Source organism: Alosa alosa, chromosome 13, assembly GCF_017589495.1.
Source record: "Alosa alosa isolate M-15738 ecotype Scorff River chromosome 13, AALO_Geno_1.1, whole genome shotgun sequence".
NCBI classification, from domain to species: Eukaryota; Metazoa; Chordata; class Actinopteri; order Clupeiformes; family Clupeidae; genus Alosa; species Alosa alosa.
Window position 1 is genome coordinate 25,397,827 of NC_063201.1, and position 15,059 is coordinate 25,412,885.

The 15,059-nt window shown below is 40.3% G+C and overlaps 2 protein-coding genes across 9 annotated transcripts; one reads left to right on the top strand and one right to left on the bottom strand.

Moving 5' to 3' along the window:
• Nucleotides 1-412: 412 nt before the first annotated feature.
• On the bottom strand, nt 413-10,915 carry zmp:0000000951. Of its 8 annotated transcripts, none has more exons than XM_048261895.1 (4): nt 10,828-10,860; nt 3,615-3,812; nt 2,323-3,174; nt 413-2,204 (listed from the first exon to the last, which is right to left on the bottom strand). In XM_048261895.1, exons 3-4 carry the CDS (start codon nt 3,168-3,170, stop codon nt 1,436-1,438), a joined length of 1,617 nt encoding a protein of 538 aa, XP_048117852.1. In that variant the 5' UTR covers nt 3,171-3,174; nt 3,615-3,812; nt 10,828-10,860; the 3' UTR covers nt 413-1,435. The 8 variants fall into 8 exon arrangements, with proteins under 8 accessions (XP_048117852.1, XP_048117849.1, XP_048117848.1 ...); XM_048261892.1 differs by lacking the exon at nt 10,828-10,860 and adding an exon at nt 4,972-5,063; XM_048261891.1 differs by lacking the exon at nt 10,828-10,860 and adding an exon at nt 4,697-4,951.
• upk1a (uroplakin 1a) lies at nt 9,579-14,584 on the top strand. Its single transcript, XM_048261900.1, has 8 exons — nt 9,579-10,225; nt 10,464-10,574; nt 10,881-11,081; nt 11,327-11,401; nt 11,500-11,607; nt 12,438-12,614; nt 13,237-13,320; nt 14,225-14,584. Exons 2-8 carry the CDS (start codon nt 10,515-10,517, stop codon nt 14,267-14,269), a joined length of 750 nt encoding a protein of 249 aa, XP_048117857.1. The 5' UTR covers nt 9,579-10,225; nt 10,464-10,514; the 3' UTR covers nt 14,270-14,584.
• Nucleotides 14,585-15,059: the final 475 nt, after the last annotated feature.

Here is a 15,059-nt window from a genome sequence, read left to right on the forward strand (position 1 = left end):
AACGTAGACGTATTATATACCTGCAGTGCCATCTAGTGAGCTGGGTGAGGAAAGGCAGACTAAACTGCTGGCCTAAGTGCTTACATAATATTTAGCCTAGGCTATTCGCCTTTTGAACTTGAATATGCTCCAAGCCCCCTCCTCCTCCATCTCTTGGGACTAACCCATCCCCCCTAACACTCCTTTCTGTCCTGTTCTTTCTTTGTCTGTCCTATATCTGTCTTATATGTTGTGTTATGTCTTATATGTCACTATGCCTGCATAGAGAAAATTGCCCCTCGGGGATAAATAAAGTTTTTTTTAATTGAATTTAATTAGCCTACATCATACATTTACATACATGCCTATATGTTGTCAGTAACCTAATTGTGATGCCAATAAATACATTCTACAATTAATTTCATGGTTTCTGAGGGCTTTTTCTTTTTTGGGGTGTGGTTCTCCTGAGATGTGGACACAAGGACATTGTGTTTACTTGGGCAGTGTTCTAAATCAGCAGAGGCAGAGAGCATTTCAGGCAGTGTGTTAAGTAGGCTACTTGTCATCAGGTTATCAAAAGGATGTATTTAGAACATTAATGTAGCACAACTGAAACAATAAAATGAACCACTAGGAAGATGCTTGAAAGATTTCCATATTTAAATGTAACAAAACATTTCTTTAAATACAATTTGGTGAGACTTATACATGACATTGCAATTGGGAATAATTATAAATTATTACATTGTTTTACAGAGCTCTGTTTTCTTGTTAAAGATTTCCTTCTCTGATAATTGTTTCTTTTTTGGGGTGTGGTTCTCCTGAGATGTGGACACAAGGACATTGTGTTTACTTGGGCAGTGTTCTAAATCAGCAGAGGCAGAGAGCATTTCAGGCAGTGTGTTAAGTAGGCTACTTGTCATCAGGTTATCAAAAGGATGTATTTAGAACATTAATGTAGCACAACTGAAACAATAAAATGAACCACTAGGAAGATGCTTGAAAGATTTCCATATTTAAATGTAACAAAACATTTCTTTAAATACAATTTGGTGAGACTTATACATGACATTGCAATTGGGAATAATTATAAATTATTACATTGTTTTACAGAGCTCTGTTTTCTTGTTAAAGATTTCCTTCTCTGATAATTGTTTCTTTTTTTTTGGGTGTGGTTCTCCTGAGATGTGGACACAAGGACATTGTGTTTACTTGGGCAGTGTTCTAAATCAGCAGAGGCAGAGAGCATTTCAGGCAGTGTGTTAAGTAGGCTACTTGTCATCAGGTTATCAAAAGGATGTATTTAGAACATTAATGTAGCACAACTGAAACAATAAAATGAACCACTAGGAAGATGCTTGAAAGATTTCCATATTTAAATGTAACAAAACATTTCTTTAAATACAATTTGGTGAGACTTGTACATGACATCGCAATTGGGAATAATTATAAATGATTACATTGTTTTACAGAGCTCTGTTTTCTTGTTAAAGATTTCCTTCTCTAATAATTGTGCAACATGCTGGGCCATGGCCTTCCTCTTGTGACAGGATATGGAGAGATGTAGTGTCTCTGTCAGTTTACAAAAGTCCATCCTCTCTGGCTGCAGTGCACAGACGGCATAAACCATCAGCTGGTAACCCAACTTTGACAAAACCTCTTCACTCCACCTCTTTACTTCACTAACTCTCTCCTCATCAACCTGATCAGCCTTGGACAGGACCAGGTAGCACTGTGTTCCTGTGGCTGAGATATGGTGCAGCAAGCTCACACAGTCCATGCTGAGTCGGACAGGACACAGAAGGACGTAGACATCACAGGAGGGACGCAGCGCAGTGGTCAGGGGATCAGCCTCACTGGGCTTCAGATGAAAGGGGGAGTTGAACCCACCAACCCTGCCCATCCCTGGGAGGTCCCAGAGGACCACGTTGGGGAATTGTGGGTATTGGTATGCCACAGGCTCGAGGGTGGTTTCAGTGACACCTGTTGGTGCTGCTCCCTCATCTCCGCTCTTCAGCCCTAGGAGGGCATTGATGAAGCTGGAGCTTCCACAGCCGGTGGTGCCCAGGACTCCCACATCCAGACGGATGTCCTCCATGGCATTCAGGATACTCAGAAGCCTGGCAGGATGGTTGGTCAGAGCCTTGGACGGCAGAAATGCAGAGATCTGTTCTATTTCCTCCTTCTTTACCTTCCCTGTATCAAGGGCAGGTAAGATTGTAGACCTGAGGAATGGGAGTGATACATGTCGTAAATCTCCCAAATTATAGAAATCTTACTAGCTATCAATATTCCCATCTGTACAAACATTACATGTCAAAAATATTTATCAGAAATACTTACTTAGCATTATTTCTCAGTATTTTTGGCACTCTGAGTTCTTTGGAAGCATCTAGTATAAACTGACAAAAAGCCTGCTTCCTCATGTCTGGAAGCACGGAGAGGAGAAGCTCACCAATCTCCGTCATGCCTACTAGCCTGTTTGGTTCTTGGCTGACCTGTGTCCCTGTCGCCTCTCTTTCCTTCCTCCTGCGCTGCATTTCTAATTTACGCTCTCTCATGCGCTCCCAAGCGCAGGTCTTGCACGGCCCTTTAAGCTCCTCGCTGACCAGGTCCGTAGCCTCCTCTGCTCTAACTAGGTACAGTGGCTGGTCCCTCTCACGCAGCTCCATGAGAGACGCCATGTGGTCCTCCTGGTGCAGCTCTGAGGTGAGGACCACCAGCAGGTCATAGAGTGAGCCAGCATTGGGAGGGCTAGCAGAGTATGGTGCAGAGGGCCCATTTAAGATCCATATGCGAACATTGGGGATATAAGGATAAGACAACACTGGGAGGCCATTCTCTGCTCTCCACACGTTCTTGCTAACTTCTTTACGTTCTGTGTCTACATCCGACATCTCTCTCTGGTCTAGTTCTTCCTCTGCCTCATCACTTTCGTCTTCCTCTTCATCATCTTCCTCCTCCTCCTCCTCGTCTATGAGGCAGTCCTCTTCGTTCTGTAGTCCACAGACAACTCTGGCTAGGCGTGCGTTGGCCTCAGGTGTGCCTCCAGTGATGGCGACGTCCAGTGGGAAGTGCTCGTACAGCTCCAGTACTGCGAGCAGCTGGTCCTGCAGTCCAGCCACCTGTGGAGCCGTTCTCCATGCCCCAAGCACATGCTTAATGTGCTCCTCACTCAGTTTCCCCTGCATAGCGCTATGCAAAATAATATAAGGTACTATTTATTATTAAAGATAGGCCTACATGAAATGGTAAGTGCACTCTGTACGAATCCATAAAAACAATAAACATCTTATGTCTATGGTATTTTTGTTTACAAAAAATAGCTGCATTTCTTCAAGATTAGAGTATCAAAACTCCAGTTTCAGAGGAATTATTTGCAGTTCGTATGTAAGTTCCATATTTTGGACACAACAAATGACATACTGTAGTACTGTATTTTACCATGTCTATGGTATGTTATGCCTTTCCAGAGACTCACATGTGATGAAAATAATCATTACCAGAGGACTATTAGCCTACTGTCCTGTAAACACAAAGACTATTGCATTACAATGGACAGGCTTTAATGTTAGTCACAGAACAATGGTCAATTTCTATACATTACTTTTTAAAGGGTAAGGCAAAATACTCACATCAACCAAATGATCCTGTCAGTAACTTCCAAAGTCCAATGTGTGCTATTGTGTCAGACTGACTGAACTGAAATGATAATTCTAATGTCCTGTATTGCACTGTCAAGTCAAGGATCAGGTGTGTTTGCCAAGTGAGTCACCAGTGTCAACATCAGTGTTAACCCAACAGCAGTCTGAGTAAGTACCAAGAAATCATTCCTGAGGTGTAAAAGCATTTAAGCCAACATCAGTATTTCTAGAATATTGTTAGACACATAGGGTTACACATCTCATATTCATAGGCCAACAGAAAATGAAATAAAATGATAGTGCTTGTCTCAGTTCCAAACCTGAGTAGGCTACTAAACAATATTAGCCTACATTAGCCTGGTTATAACGCAGACCTATTACATGCCATTTTCAACAAAACCAAAACCGTCCAGCAGATGTCATGATTAGACTCTATGCCGTATGGCCCCAATATACAGCTCCATGAAAAAGAGCGTCTAATCATAGGGCTACTTATTCCGTAGGTCTAGCTTACATATTGGCACCACACTCGCAAACTAATGTGTGTTCCATGCAGGAGCGTGCGGTCCATATGGGCAGGTGGGGCAGCGAACTACCTGAAGCATCCTCCACAAAAAATAGTTCCTCAGTAAATCATTGCTCCAAGTCTACTTTTAATAATGTGATTGTCACATTAATTATCTATAGTTTCTGTAGGCTTTCCAACTATTTTTGGTCTATTGACATCAACTTTTGGATGATGGTGGCGATTCTCGTTGAGTTTAATCTGTCATGCAATGTTGGGGCAGGGCACCTCGACGATCGCATTCCTCAATAAATTATCGCATAACCCTGGCGGCTTCAATAAGGATTGCAATCCGCGCTAAAAGACGCCTGTATGGTCGTAAAGTAGTCTGCCCCATGGTCATATTCTAGAACTAGCCTACTCAAATTATTCCGCCAGTTATAAATTAGGCCTATCGTTTCATTTCAAGATGCAGAAATGGCGAGTAGTGTTGCACCTGTTAACCGTGTTGAGTTTCTGTTTAAAAAAACTATTTGAGAGGTTGAAATTAGAAGATACGTTAGCTAACCCTGGTGTCTTCCTTGGTTTAGTAGCTAGCTTGTAGTGGATTTAATAGCATCTTTTGACAGCGCAAAAACCAGAAGGCAACGGTGTTCAAAGGTATGGCATAGGCTGCTGCATTCAGAATGAGCTATCAATATAGCCTAGTTTCTACAGCGAGTGGTCAGACAATTATCCATAACACCCAACTGTCTTGAGTTGCAGTTATAAAACCCAACTACTTAAAATATTAGATAGTTAGCAGACCAGACAGAACACACAAAAAAAAATAGTTTTGTTTACCCATATTATGCTTCGCTGGTTTAACGTGATGAGAATGGTGCAAACTTAACTGATGGGTTACTGATCTACTCACACGGCGGCCATTTTAGTAGCCATGAGACCGTTTCACGTGGATATACTATTGAATTTTGAGCTCTAGGTAACGTAGCTTCTAAGTGTTATCGTTAGCCTTAAACTGCCGACAGATTCAAGATGTAAACTTCTTGTATCACAGTAGAATACTCTGTTAGCCCGGTCAGGCTGTCTTCCCTAACCAAACTAGGCTATAGTTTATGTTTTTTGTGTGCAACCCACGCCGTAGCTTATTTATCTCCCTGTTTATCCTTTCATTTTATTGGCTTATTTTCAAGGGAGATTTAACAAAGTCAAAGTTGTCTACTAATGCAAGTTATGTTCTGCTTTCAGTCAGGGTTAAGGAGGGTGGGACTAATGCCAATATTGTCAGGGTCAGGGCGAAGGCATACCCCAGTATGTTTAAAAATGAGCCAGCTTACAGGGTACAGGCTAATGATGTCAAATTAGCATACTATATATTTTTTCCCAAGATGAACTTAACACTTTGTGTGTGGTCTTAGCAACAGGCTTTGCATAAATACTTAACCATGAACTAGTTTTAAATATATATAATTTTTTTTTCAGGTTGAATTGATCAGTGGATTCAACAAACCAGCTGTGCCTGTGAAGCACGTCTCAGGCACTGCTCACACCTTGTTGGCCTCCTGTATACTCTTGCTCATTACTCTAAATTAGGATACAAATCAGTCCCCCTAACCAAATGTAAGACCTCCTTACCCCAAACTTGGCACATCCTTTCTTGAGAATTAGGCCTAGGGCCCAAACCTGTCACTCTTAAAAATTAACAAGGTCAAATCCAACAAGACTTAGTTGTCACACTTAAGTAAAAAAAGATTATGGCCATGGCCTACTTGAAATCAAATGCCCAAACCAAGAGTCAAACTGCTCATACCTGAGAAGAACAGTGGATAGAACATTTTCCTTCAAGCATGACCATGAATATCACTCACAAGTCATGGGACAGATGGCTCTTACAGGAGCAAAATGGTTTAATTTTTTTTTGTAATGTGCCAGGAGGATTACTATCTGGAGAGAGTGCACTTTGATGCTGTCTGAAGTGGCCACATCCCCATTGTTATGTACACAAACTTTATCATTAAAAATGTATTTCTTCATCTGTAGCTACTGTGTTCACCTTATTGATGTCCATGTTGTAAGCTAATGTAGCATCAACATTAAAGCCAAAGTTTAAATGCGTTACAAGTAAAATAACTACATTGTGTTGCTTTATAATCTATTCAGTTTATTTAATTTCCAGTTAAGAATGTGAAATGTCATGACTGACATAACTCCATGCCTAAAAGATGCAAAAAAACATGCCCTCTGCCATTGGCTGAAGGGACAAGAACAATGATCTGTGTCTCAGTCCTATAAAATATATATATATATATATATAAGTATAGAATAGAAGAAAATAGAAAATCGACACCTTTTATTTTTTACTGTACAATACAGAGATCAGCACAATGTTATTGCACAAGGAAAATAAATTCCTGTATGAGTGTGTCCAAAGTATTGCTAATACTGTAGAAAGTACTATAGTAACACTGTAGAAAAAGACTTCATGTTGGATAATTATTCACCCGAAATCCAGTGTAGAATGTCAAGAACTTTTAATCATTTTTGCTTCAAGCTGAAACAGGATGCCTTGAGGATGGTATTCTCCTGCGTAAGGCGGGCAATCTCCTTCCGTGCTGCTTCTAGCTGCTCTTCCAGTGACCGAGAGTTCAGCATAGTCATGGTCAGAGTGGGGTGCTGGCTTAACAACTTGGTCTGCACTATAGGAGACAATAACAAATCAAAAACGTTCAGTTCCAACTGCATGTGTATCACGCAAGTTGTATAGTATACCATGTAACCTACTACAGTGAATTTGTTTCATTAATGGAGATTACATGTTATACCCTGCTGCTACACATAGCCTATGTCTTATGCAGCAGCTGTGTGATATTTTGCAAGCTGGACATATAAAGTATTTCCTAAGTGTCTTACCCAGCGTCAACTCCAGCCAGGTCTAAGCTTACACTGGCATCTTCTGTCTCTCCAGCAGGTTCATTGCTGTGTATGTAATAATAAAACATTAGTTCTTGCACAACTGAATAAATCAACTCTTTGTGACAGACCTAGGTTAAACATGACATTAGGAGACGTGTGAAACAATTTTCACTAACTGACACCTCTCCCTCTATTTCGCATTGGTCTTTTATGAGTCGTTTTTGTCCAAGCGAACAGGACACTTCCTGGCAGGAGGCACGTTTTTCCAGCCTCATCATGGTGCACAAAACACTGCTCAGTGAAATGTTTGGCACAAACTTTTGTGTTGGACGTAACGTTAATCTCCACGAACAACAAACAGCCTGCCCGTTAGCTGCAGTTAGCCTACATACAGTGACCAGGGCTTTCCCTGAAGTCAGCAAAAGACAAGCTTACTGCTTGAGACGTGGCATTTCTATCAAGGCATCATCGTAACGTTACCATACATAAATAAAACGACATCATGTTTGCGTTTGATTTAACAAGTAGCATGATAACGTTACACAGTGGCTATCTTTATAACTAACATTAGGCTGGGGTTAAGCTAACCGGTTGGCTTGCTAGATAATTATGCACTTACCTGGGAAAATGTACCGATGCCTCTTCTAATTTTTGAAATCCATTCTCCCTTCAATCTGGTGTCTGTCAGGAACCGGTGGAACGAACGTGTTTTGTCTTTTTCCCGTCTTTTGTAATAGGAATTACCAGACATGTGGACTCGAGTCACATGACTTGGACTCGAGTCAGACTCGAGTCATGATTTTAATGACTTCAGACTTGACTTGATAAAATTCGGCATGACTTGCGACTCGACTTGGACTTGAATACTATTCACTCGAGACTTGACTCGGACTTTGCCTCTTTGACTTGTGACGACTTGACATGTCTCGAGTCAAAAACTTAATTTCCTGATCGTGGACCAGTCACCCCAGAGATGTTTTCCCTCCGCGACTAAAAAAAAAAAAAAAAAAATAGCGGAGACAAGCGGCCAGTCCAGAGCACAGTTCAGTGCTGCCGCTACCCCCACATGCGTTACGCACTGTGTGTAGGGCACCAAGAGACAGAGAAACGACCAACATTTAGCTAATAACTAGTAGCTTTACTGCAAACTGATTTGCACTCTTGTTAGAGAACGTTTACAATGTCAAAACGCACCAACAGCATGTTACATAAAGATGATACTTTTCGAGTCCTCTCCATTAAGATCCAACTTGAACTTATGCTAGCCTACTCCATTTAATTGAGAACCCCATCTAAGCACGCACGAGAGGGAGAGAAAACGAGTGGCAGGTTCCAGCTGGCTTGTCATTGTTGATGATGATTGATATTTTCTTTTAAATATAAGAAACGTATAAAAGGAAATCATGAAGGCAACAAATACGAGATTAGGGGAAATTGCGGATTTATCCGGTTCTCACTACTGTTATAAACTATGAGATCCAGGTCACTATGACATAGGCTGCACTCACTGTGATTTGGAAAGTGGACAAGAATATGAAGAGTTGTCTTTGCCTTTGTTTAATGGAAATGGTGAGTCTTGAAGTAGGCCTATTCAATAATTTGTTTACATGAAGCACATTGATATGCCGATTGAAACGCATTCCACTCAGCTAGCTAGGTGGCTACTGGCTACCAGGCTCATAATTCACATTTAATTGCAAACAGAAAATGTCAAGCAAGCATCATGTCATACATGCATCTATTTCCAAAGGAATGAAAGCTGTTTGTGCCAACTTAATATAATGCTTATCATTGTTAATATTGTGCTATTCATGTGGCACAAACAATGTTTGAGTTTGTGGACTAGCCATAGGAATGGAGCTGGTAAAAAAGATCATTATGAGAATGTGTGGACAGTGGCACACAATGGGCTTAAAGTGACAGTGCACCATTTACAAATGAGATAAACAGCATCACATGTGCAGTATTTCTTAAGAAATGAATACTTTAAAACAAAATTACTGTGTCATTATTATCTTTTAAATGATATAAAAGTGTTGACCTTGGCTTCCCTTATGAGTCGCCACTGGCAGACAGCCTAATAAATTGTTTGCAGGCAAATCTGTGGCCTAGCGCAGTGAAATGCCATCAGTCAAATTATTACTCATCCTTACAGTGGGCTCCGAAATTTGGAAAAACAATATTTTTATTTGTCATGTAGCTATCCGTTTTGTACAGATTATTTAGGTATGCACATGTGTATATTGTATGCGCATGCATATATCGTAAAAGATTTCAAGACAGAAACATTGAACATATTTTAATCTGTATTTATAAAAAATCTGTGGATTAGATGGAAGTGTTAAAATTATGATCGATAGTCTAATAATGCCATTATTAAGTGAAGAGTACCTGATGACTTGTTCAGGACTTGAAAAAGATTGGGACTTGGACTTGGACTCGACTTGGCTTTGATGAGACTTGGACTTGGACTCGACTTGCCCTTCTCTGTATTTACTTGGGACTTGACTTGGACTTGAGTGCTAAGACTTGGGACTTACTTGTGACTTGCCAAACAGTGACTTGGTCCCACCTCTGGGAATTACACCCAGGCACACAGCAGACATATTCGTAACTGATACAATCCACAACACACACAACCGTACAGAACTCGAACTTCCCACCCTGAGTATGACGTCAAAACAAGATGGCCGCCGTGTGAATATGGTGAATTCTGACTGTGACGTGATTTAAGCATACCGCAAAGTCCTGTAAAATATGTAATTTTAATGTAGCCCAAAATGATAGGCTATTAAAAAAAGTCAGACTTTCTGCCCTACCAAAATGTATGGTCACCGCACGCTACTGGTTCCATGATTAATATCAGACTGCAGTGTGGTTGTCATGAAGATCCAAATTGACGGCTTCATTAGCTTAAGGACTGTTTCTTCTTTCAGATTTTTTAAAAGTAGATCATCACAACAATCACATGATCAATGGCTAAGCTATTTAAATGTACTATTCATTTGACAATTTGTTGTTAAAAAAGGCCACTATGCATACTTTTGTCGATATTCTTTTTTCCCTCTGACTGAAAGGATGGGGACACTGACGTCACCACAGCTTCACTTCACTGGAGCAAGTCCCTGCAAGAAGTGAGTGTAACGGGAGCGACAGGTGCGGTCCCGGGGAGTTGTGTGAGCAGGTAAGGACTTTGTTAAATTTCGTTTATCACTTTCTTAACTTGTGGGGATTATAGTGAACAGACTAAACTCTTGTTTTGCGACATTCGCTCATAGTTCTGGCAAATATTACGAACAGTTGGGATCTGTTAGACCGGGTTGTTGTTTCTAACATGGTGACCTAAGGTTACTGGCGTGGGTCTGCATTTTTGACAGTATTAAGTATGCTAATGCTGTATCAAATAATGTCCTTGCCTTTAGCCTACTTTGTCCATAGACAGCAGGAGCAGTTGAGGTTCACACATTATCACCATGGCGGATGGAGGAACTTGTTTCATGATCTTTCTCATTCTTCTAAATACGTTTGGGGCAGTAAGTTTCCCTGCATGACATCTTGACGTTTCTCCTACCCTTACAAAAGTAAAGGTACAAAAACGGCAGTTCCAGCTGTTTTTCTGAAGTACAATGCAAAAGGCCTACAATAGAGTTTTCCTGTCAAAAATATTGTATTTCTGCATGAAAAAAAAACAGTAAAGTTCAATACTCTAGTGTAACGCATAGTTTTTGTAAAGGTATGCATAACTATATTTATAAAATTGTATTTTTTGTAATTTCTAAAGCTTACCTTAACAATTACTCTGAGTTGCTGTTATTAATCAATGGTATTTCCCCCAACAGGCAGCAAGCCTGGCTCTTTTTGCCCTGGCCATTTGGGTGGCAGTGGATGGATATGAGTTGTATCCCATATCAGGGGTCTCTGGAAAGGACGATATCTTTGCCGGAGCTTGGATAGCAATTTTCACGGGCTTCGCTTTCTTCTGCACTACTGTCTTTGGCATCTTGGCCGTAGTGAAGAGCAGCCGTCTACTCGTCCTGCTGGTAAGACCATATAATGGAGATGAATAAGACATGTAGCGTGTGTTAGACTATGCTCCTCTTCAGTGCTAGGGAAAGAACACACAGGACCCTAATTTAAAGGACAGACAAAGAGCAAGAACAGTCTGTCAACAAGCAGTCTGCAAGACTTTGCACTTTGCCCATTCAAATTAGGGCTGATACACTTTATGTCAATTGTGTAACCATCTTTCAAATAACCTCAGTGATGAATTTTCTTTGTCTGACAGTACCTGATATTGATGTTTATAATCTTCATCTTTGAATGTGCATCCTGCATCACAGCAGCAACCCACAGAGACTATGTGAGTATCTGTTTTGATATCTAGAGCCTTTAGAAGTAGATGTACTGTATCATCAGGCCACCTCATTTGATGTTTTCATTTCTTCCATTTGATCCTAGCTGGTGGGCAACAGCAACCTAGTGAAGAAACAGATGCTGAAATATTACGCTGATGACAGCTTTGCAGGACAACAGATCACAGTGACCTGGAACAGGATGATGCGTGAGGTGAGCAGTCACGTCACTTGACGATCCAGGGCCTCTTGAATAGATAAGGTTTTTACATTTTACTTGTTGACCGAAACCTCTTGATTTTGATGTGACTTGTCATGGATGTCATGTCCACACCCACATCCACCCTCACCACTCCAAGCTGCTACAGCACCATGTGTCTTTTTCTGTGCTGACTTGCCACAGCTTGCCTAGTTGTTGGGTGCCAGTAAAAGAACCGGTTTACCATAGTGGTGTGTGGGAAACATGGAATCAGGGCAATCTCAACTCGTCAGGAGAAATTAGTCAACTGAATGCACTGCAGTGAAGGACCCCAGGTCATATGTCAAGTCTTCAGTGACCATTATTAAATGATTGTTAGAGCTAGGTACAGTTACGTTGTTTCTTGAAAGTTTCTGGGAACATCTAACACAGTGTGCAGATCCTTTCTTTAAAATTTTACCTTCAGTTAAGTTTTGATCTAGCACCCGCCAAATTTGTTGGATGGGTGCACCCTGCACTCTGCTTTTTCTTACAGCTAGGTACCTAACAATGAAACTTCTTACGTCAGTACTGAAAATTCTTCTTTCCTGAGAAATACGCAACAGATCTGTTGTTGGAGAACACTGTACATATATGCTGTGATAAACACATTCTTGCAACCTCAGCTGGACCACTTCAGCAGTTGAGCTGAATGCATCTACAAAGCCATTACTAATAATGATAATAATATTTATATGAGAGCATGATGATGGCTGTCTGAAATGTTCCTTCTGCTTGTTTAAATACTGCAACACAGGTGAAGATGAACTCTAAACATTGTCTTCTTACGTCTTCCCCATCTTCAGGTTGAATGCTGTGGAGCAGACCGTCCACAGGATTGGATAGATTATAATTCCACATTTAGGATGACATACGGCACGACGTACCCATGGCCCCAGCAGTGCTGCAAGAGACTCAGCAGTTTTGAGGTGGCAGACGTGGAGGGCTGCAAGGCAGGGCTGGCCAGCACCCTCTTCACCAAGGTGGGTTACGGCATCACATTTTACACAGGCAGATCACAGTGAGTCACATTTTACACAGGTAAATCACAGTGCGTCACATTTCACACAGGCAGATCACAGTGAGTCACATTTTACACAGGTAGATCACAGTGAGTCACATTTCACACAGGCAAATTACAGTGCGTCACATTTTTCACAGGCAGATCATAGTGCGTCACATTTTACACAGGCAGATAACAGTGCGTCACATTAGGTAGATCACAGTGCAACAGAACAGGTCTTCCTTTGGCACACATGTAGTTTCAATAAATAAGACAATTAGTTATTATAAGTTATTATTGCTTATTCATACAGGTCAACACATTTGATGTGAATCCCAGGAGAGGATGTGTTCTTGGAACATTCAAGCTACCTGACTGTATTGTCATTGATACAGCGGCTCTATTATCAGCCATTGAAATGTCATCATGTTGTGTCTCAGCTTAATGAACCAATCTGTAAATATCTTCTGAGACAGTCATCCCTACTATTTCCAATATGTTTCTGCTGGTCTGTGCTTTATTAGTGTGGTGGCCATGTTAGGAGTAGGAGCAATGTTTCCTGTTGATTACTGAAGTAAATGAAAGGACCGTTTATTCCCCAGGGCTGTTTTGATCACATTGAGTCGGTGTTTAGTCGGTACACCTGGGCTGTGAGCTGGTACGGCTTCTCGGTCCTCATGTTCATGGTGAGTTTTCTTGACTTGTTAATTGTCACACTTTCCATACGAAAAAATATCAGATCCGTTTTAATCTAAAAACATGAGTAGAGATGCTAGGTAAAGTTTTACATTTACATTAGGAACTTTGCTCATACAGTAAAGGTGATCGTTAGGAAGGTTAGGAACGTCACCTATTACCAACCGTCCTGTATTTCCAACCTCTTACGTGTATGTGTCACTTAATATTAATTTCTATACAAACCAAGACAACGGATTTCTAAAGAAACGCAAGCACCCACACCATAAGTGTATCTGAATTAGCTATGTACCAAAAATTACATTTTACCTTTGACTCGAAGAGCTGTAAACAGTGTTATAATGCTGCGTGTACAAAACCGCTTGGAGCTACAGTGGAATTTTGATTTGCGACGAGAATTCACGGTCTAACCGTTGATGTGCCGTGAGAAAGGTTGGAAATAGGCACCCACTAGCCCAGCACTAACCTCAGAGCGTGGTAAACAAAATTGGATATTTCAGGCAGTAAATGCCCCGGTAAGAACAAAACCAGATTTTGTTCACTGAATGGCTACTGAAAAATGTAAGGTTCATTTATCAAATGTTATTTTAAAGTATTAAAAAACATTGTTGTTTTAGAATTTTTCAAACGAAAGGGTTGGTAATTGGTGGTTTTACGATATATATCATGTGTAGAAATTTCAGTTAGGGAAGAAGGAGTATCCTGAGAAAAAATAACTATGGCATCACCACTGTTAATCAAATCATATCTTTGCATGTCAAAACTGAATGATGAATTTTCATGTTTTTTCCCTAACTATTATTCTGAAATGATACTTTGCTGTATTGGGTGACATTCCTATAATTCGAACATAGAATAGAATTTCAAACTATAACCGACTGTTGTCCATTTTAGTTCTGGTTAATGCTGCTGACCATGGGGTACTATCTAAAGATTTGAAGAAGAGGGATTTCTTCTGCAACCACAGCACATCAGATGGTTTCTATATACCGGCATACTACGCAAGGAACACATATCTTCATCTGTATATCTCTTGTTATGGTATTTGTATTTTACATTTCTTTTGAAAAACAAAAAAAGAACCAACTTGCCAGATGCCAACAATGTTTGAATACCTTGATTTCAGATTTGCTTTATCTGTTATAATTTCAATTCATTCTGTTCTATTTAAAAAGGTACACCATGCAGGTTTAGGTATTTTTTGGCGACTGTAGAGCTCCCTCAGAGTCGCAATATATTTACAGTGCATGAAAATGCACTGTACTGTTCTTCCTAGGCTTCTTATTATAGTGCATGAAAATGCACTATACTGTTCTTCCAAAATTTCTTATTACAGTGCATGAAAATGCACTGTACTGTTATTCCAAGGCATTTTATTATTACAGTGCATGAAAATGCACTGTACTGTTCTTCCTAGGCTTCTTATTACAGTGCATGAAAATGCACTGTACTGTTATTACTGTAACGCAGTTAATGCAGCTTAAACCGTTTAACGTAGAAACTTCATTCAAACTATGTTGCGTAGGTCTTACTTAGGACATGTGGGCTTTGTATTTTTCATCTTTGTAACTTTTATACTTTTAAACTATTAATTAAAACTAATCAAAATTTCCCCATTGACTTAACATTATGATTATGACATCACAATACGGCCGTTAAGCAATTAGAATCCTATGGCAGGTGTTCAGGCCACCTGGATCAACTGCCAGTCTCAGGCTTTAAGCATACA

Bases quoted from the DNA above. Each gene is read 5' to 3' on its own strand.
- upk1a (XM_048261900.1), top strand. From the start codon at position 10,515: ATGGCGGATGGAGGAACTTGTTTCATGATCTTTCTCATTCTTCTAAAT. The intron at 10,575-10,880 runs GTAAGTTTCCCT...TTCCCCCAACAG, and splicing joins TTCTAAATACGTTTGGGGCA to GCAGCAAGCCTGGCTCTTTT. The intron at 12,615-13,236 runs GTGGGTTACGGC...TTTATTCCCCAG, and splicing joins CCAGCACCCTCTTCACCAAG to GGCTGTTTTGATCACATTGA.
- zmp:0000000951 (XM_048261899.1), bottom strand. From the start codon at position 3,170: ATGCAGGGGAAACTGAGTGAGGAGCACATTAAGCATGTGCTTGGGGCA. The intron at 2,205-2,322 runs GTAAGTATTTCT...CCCATTCCTCAG, and splicing joins ATACTGAGAAATAATGCTAA to GTCTACAATCTTACCTGCCC.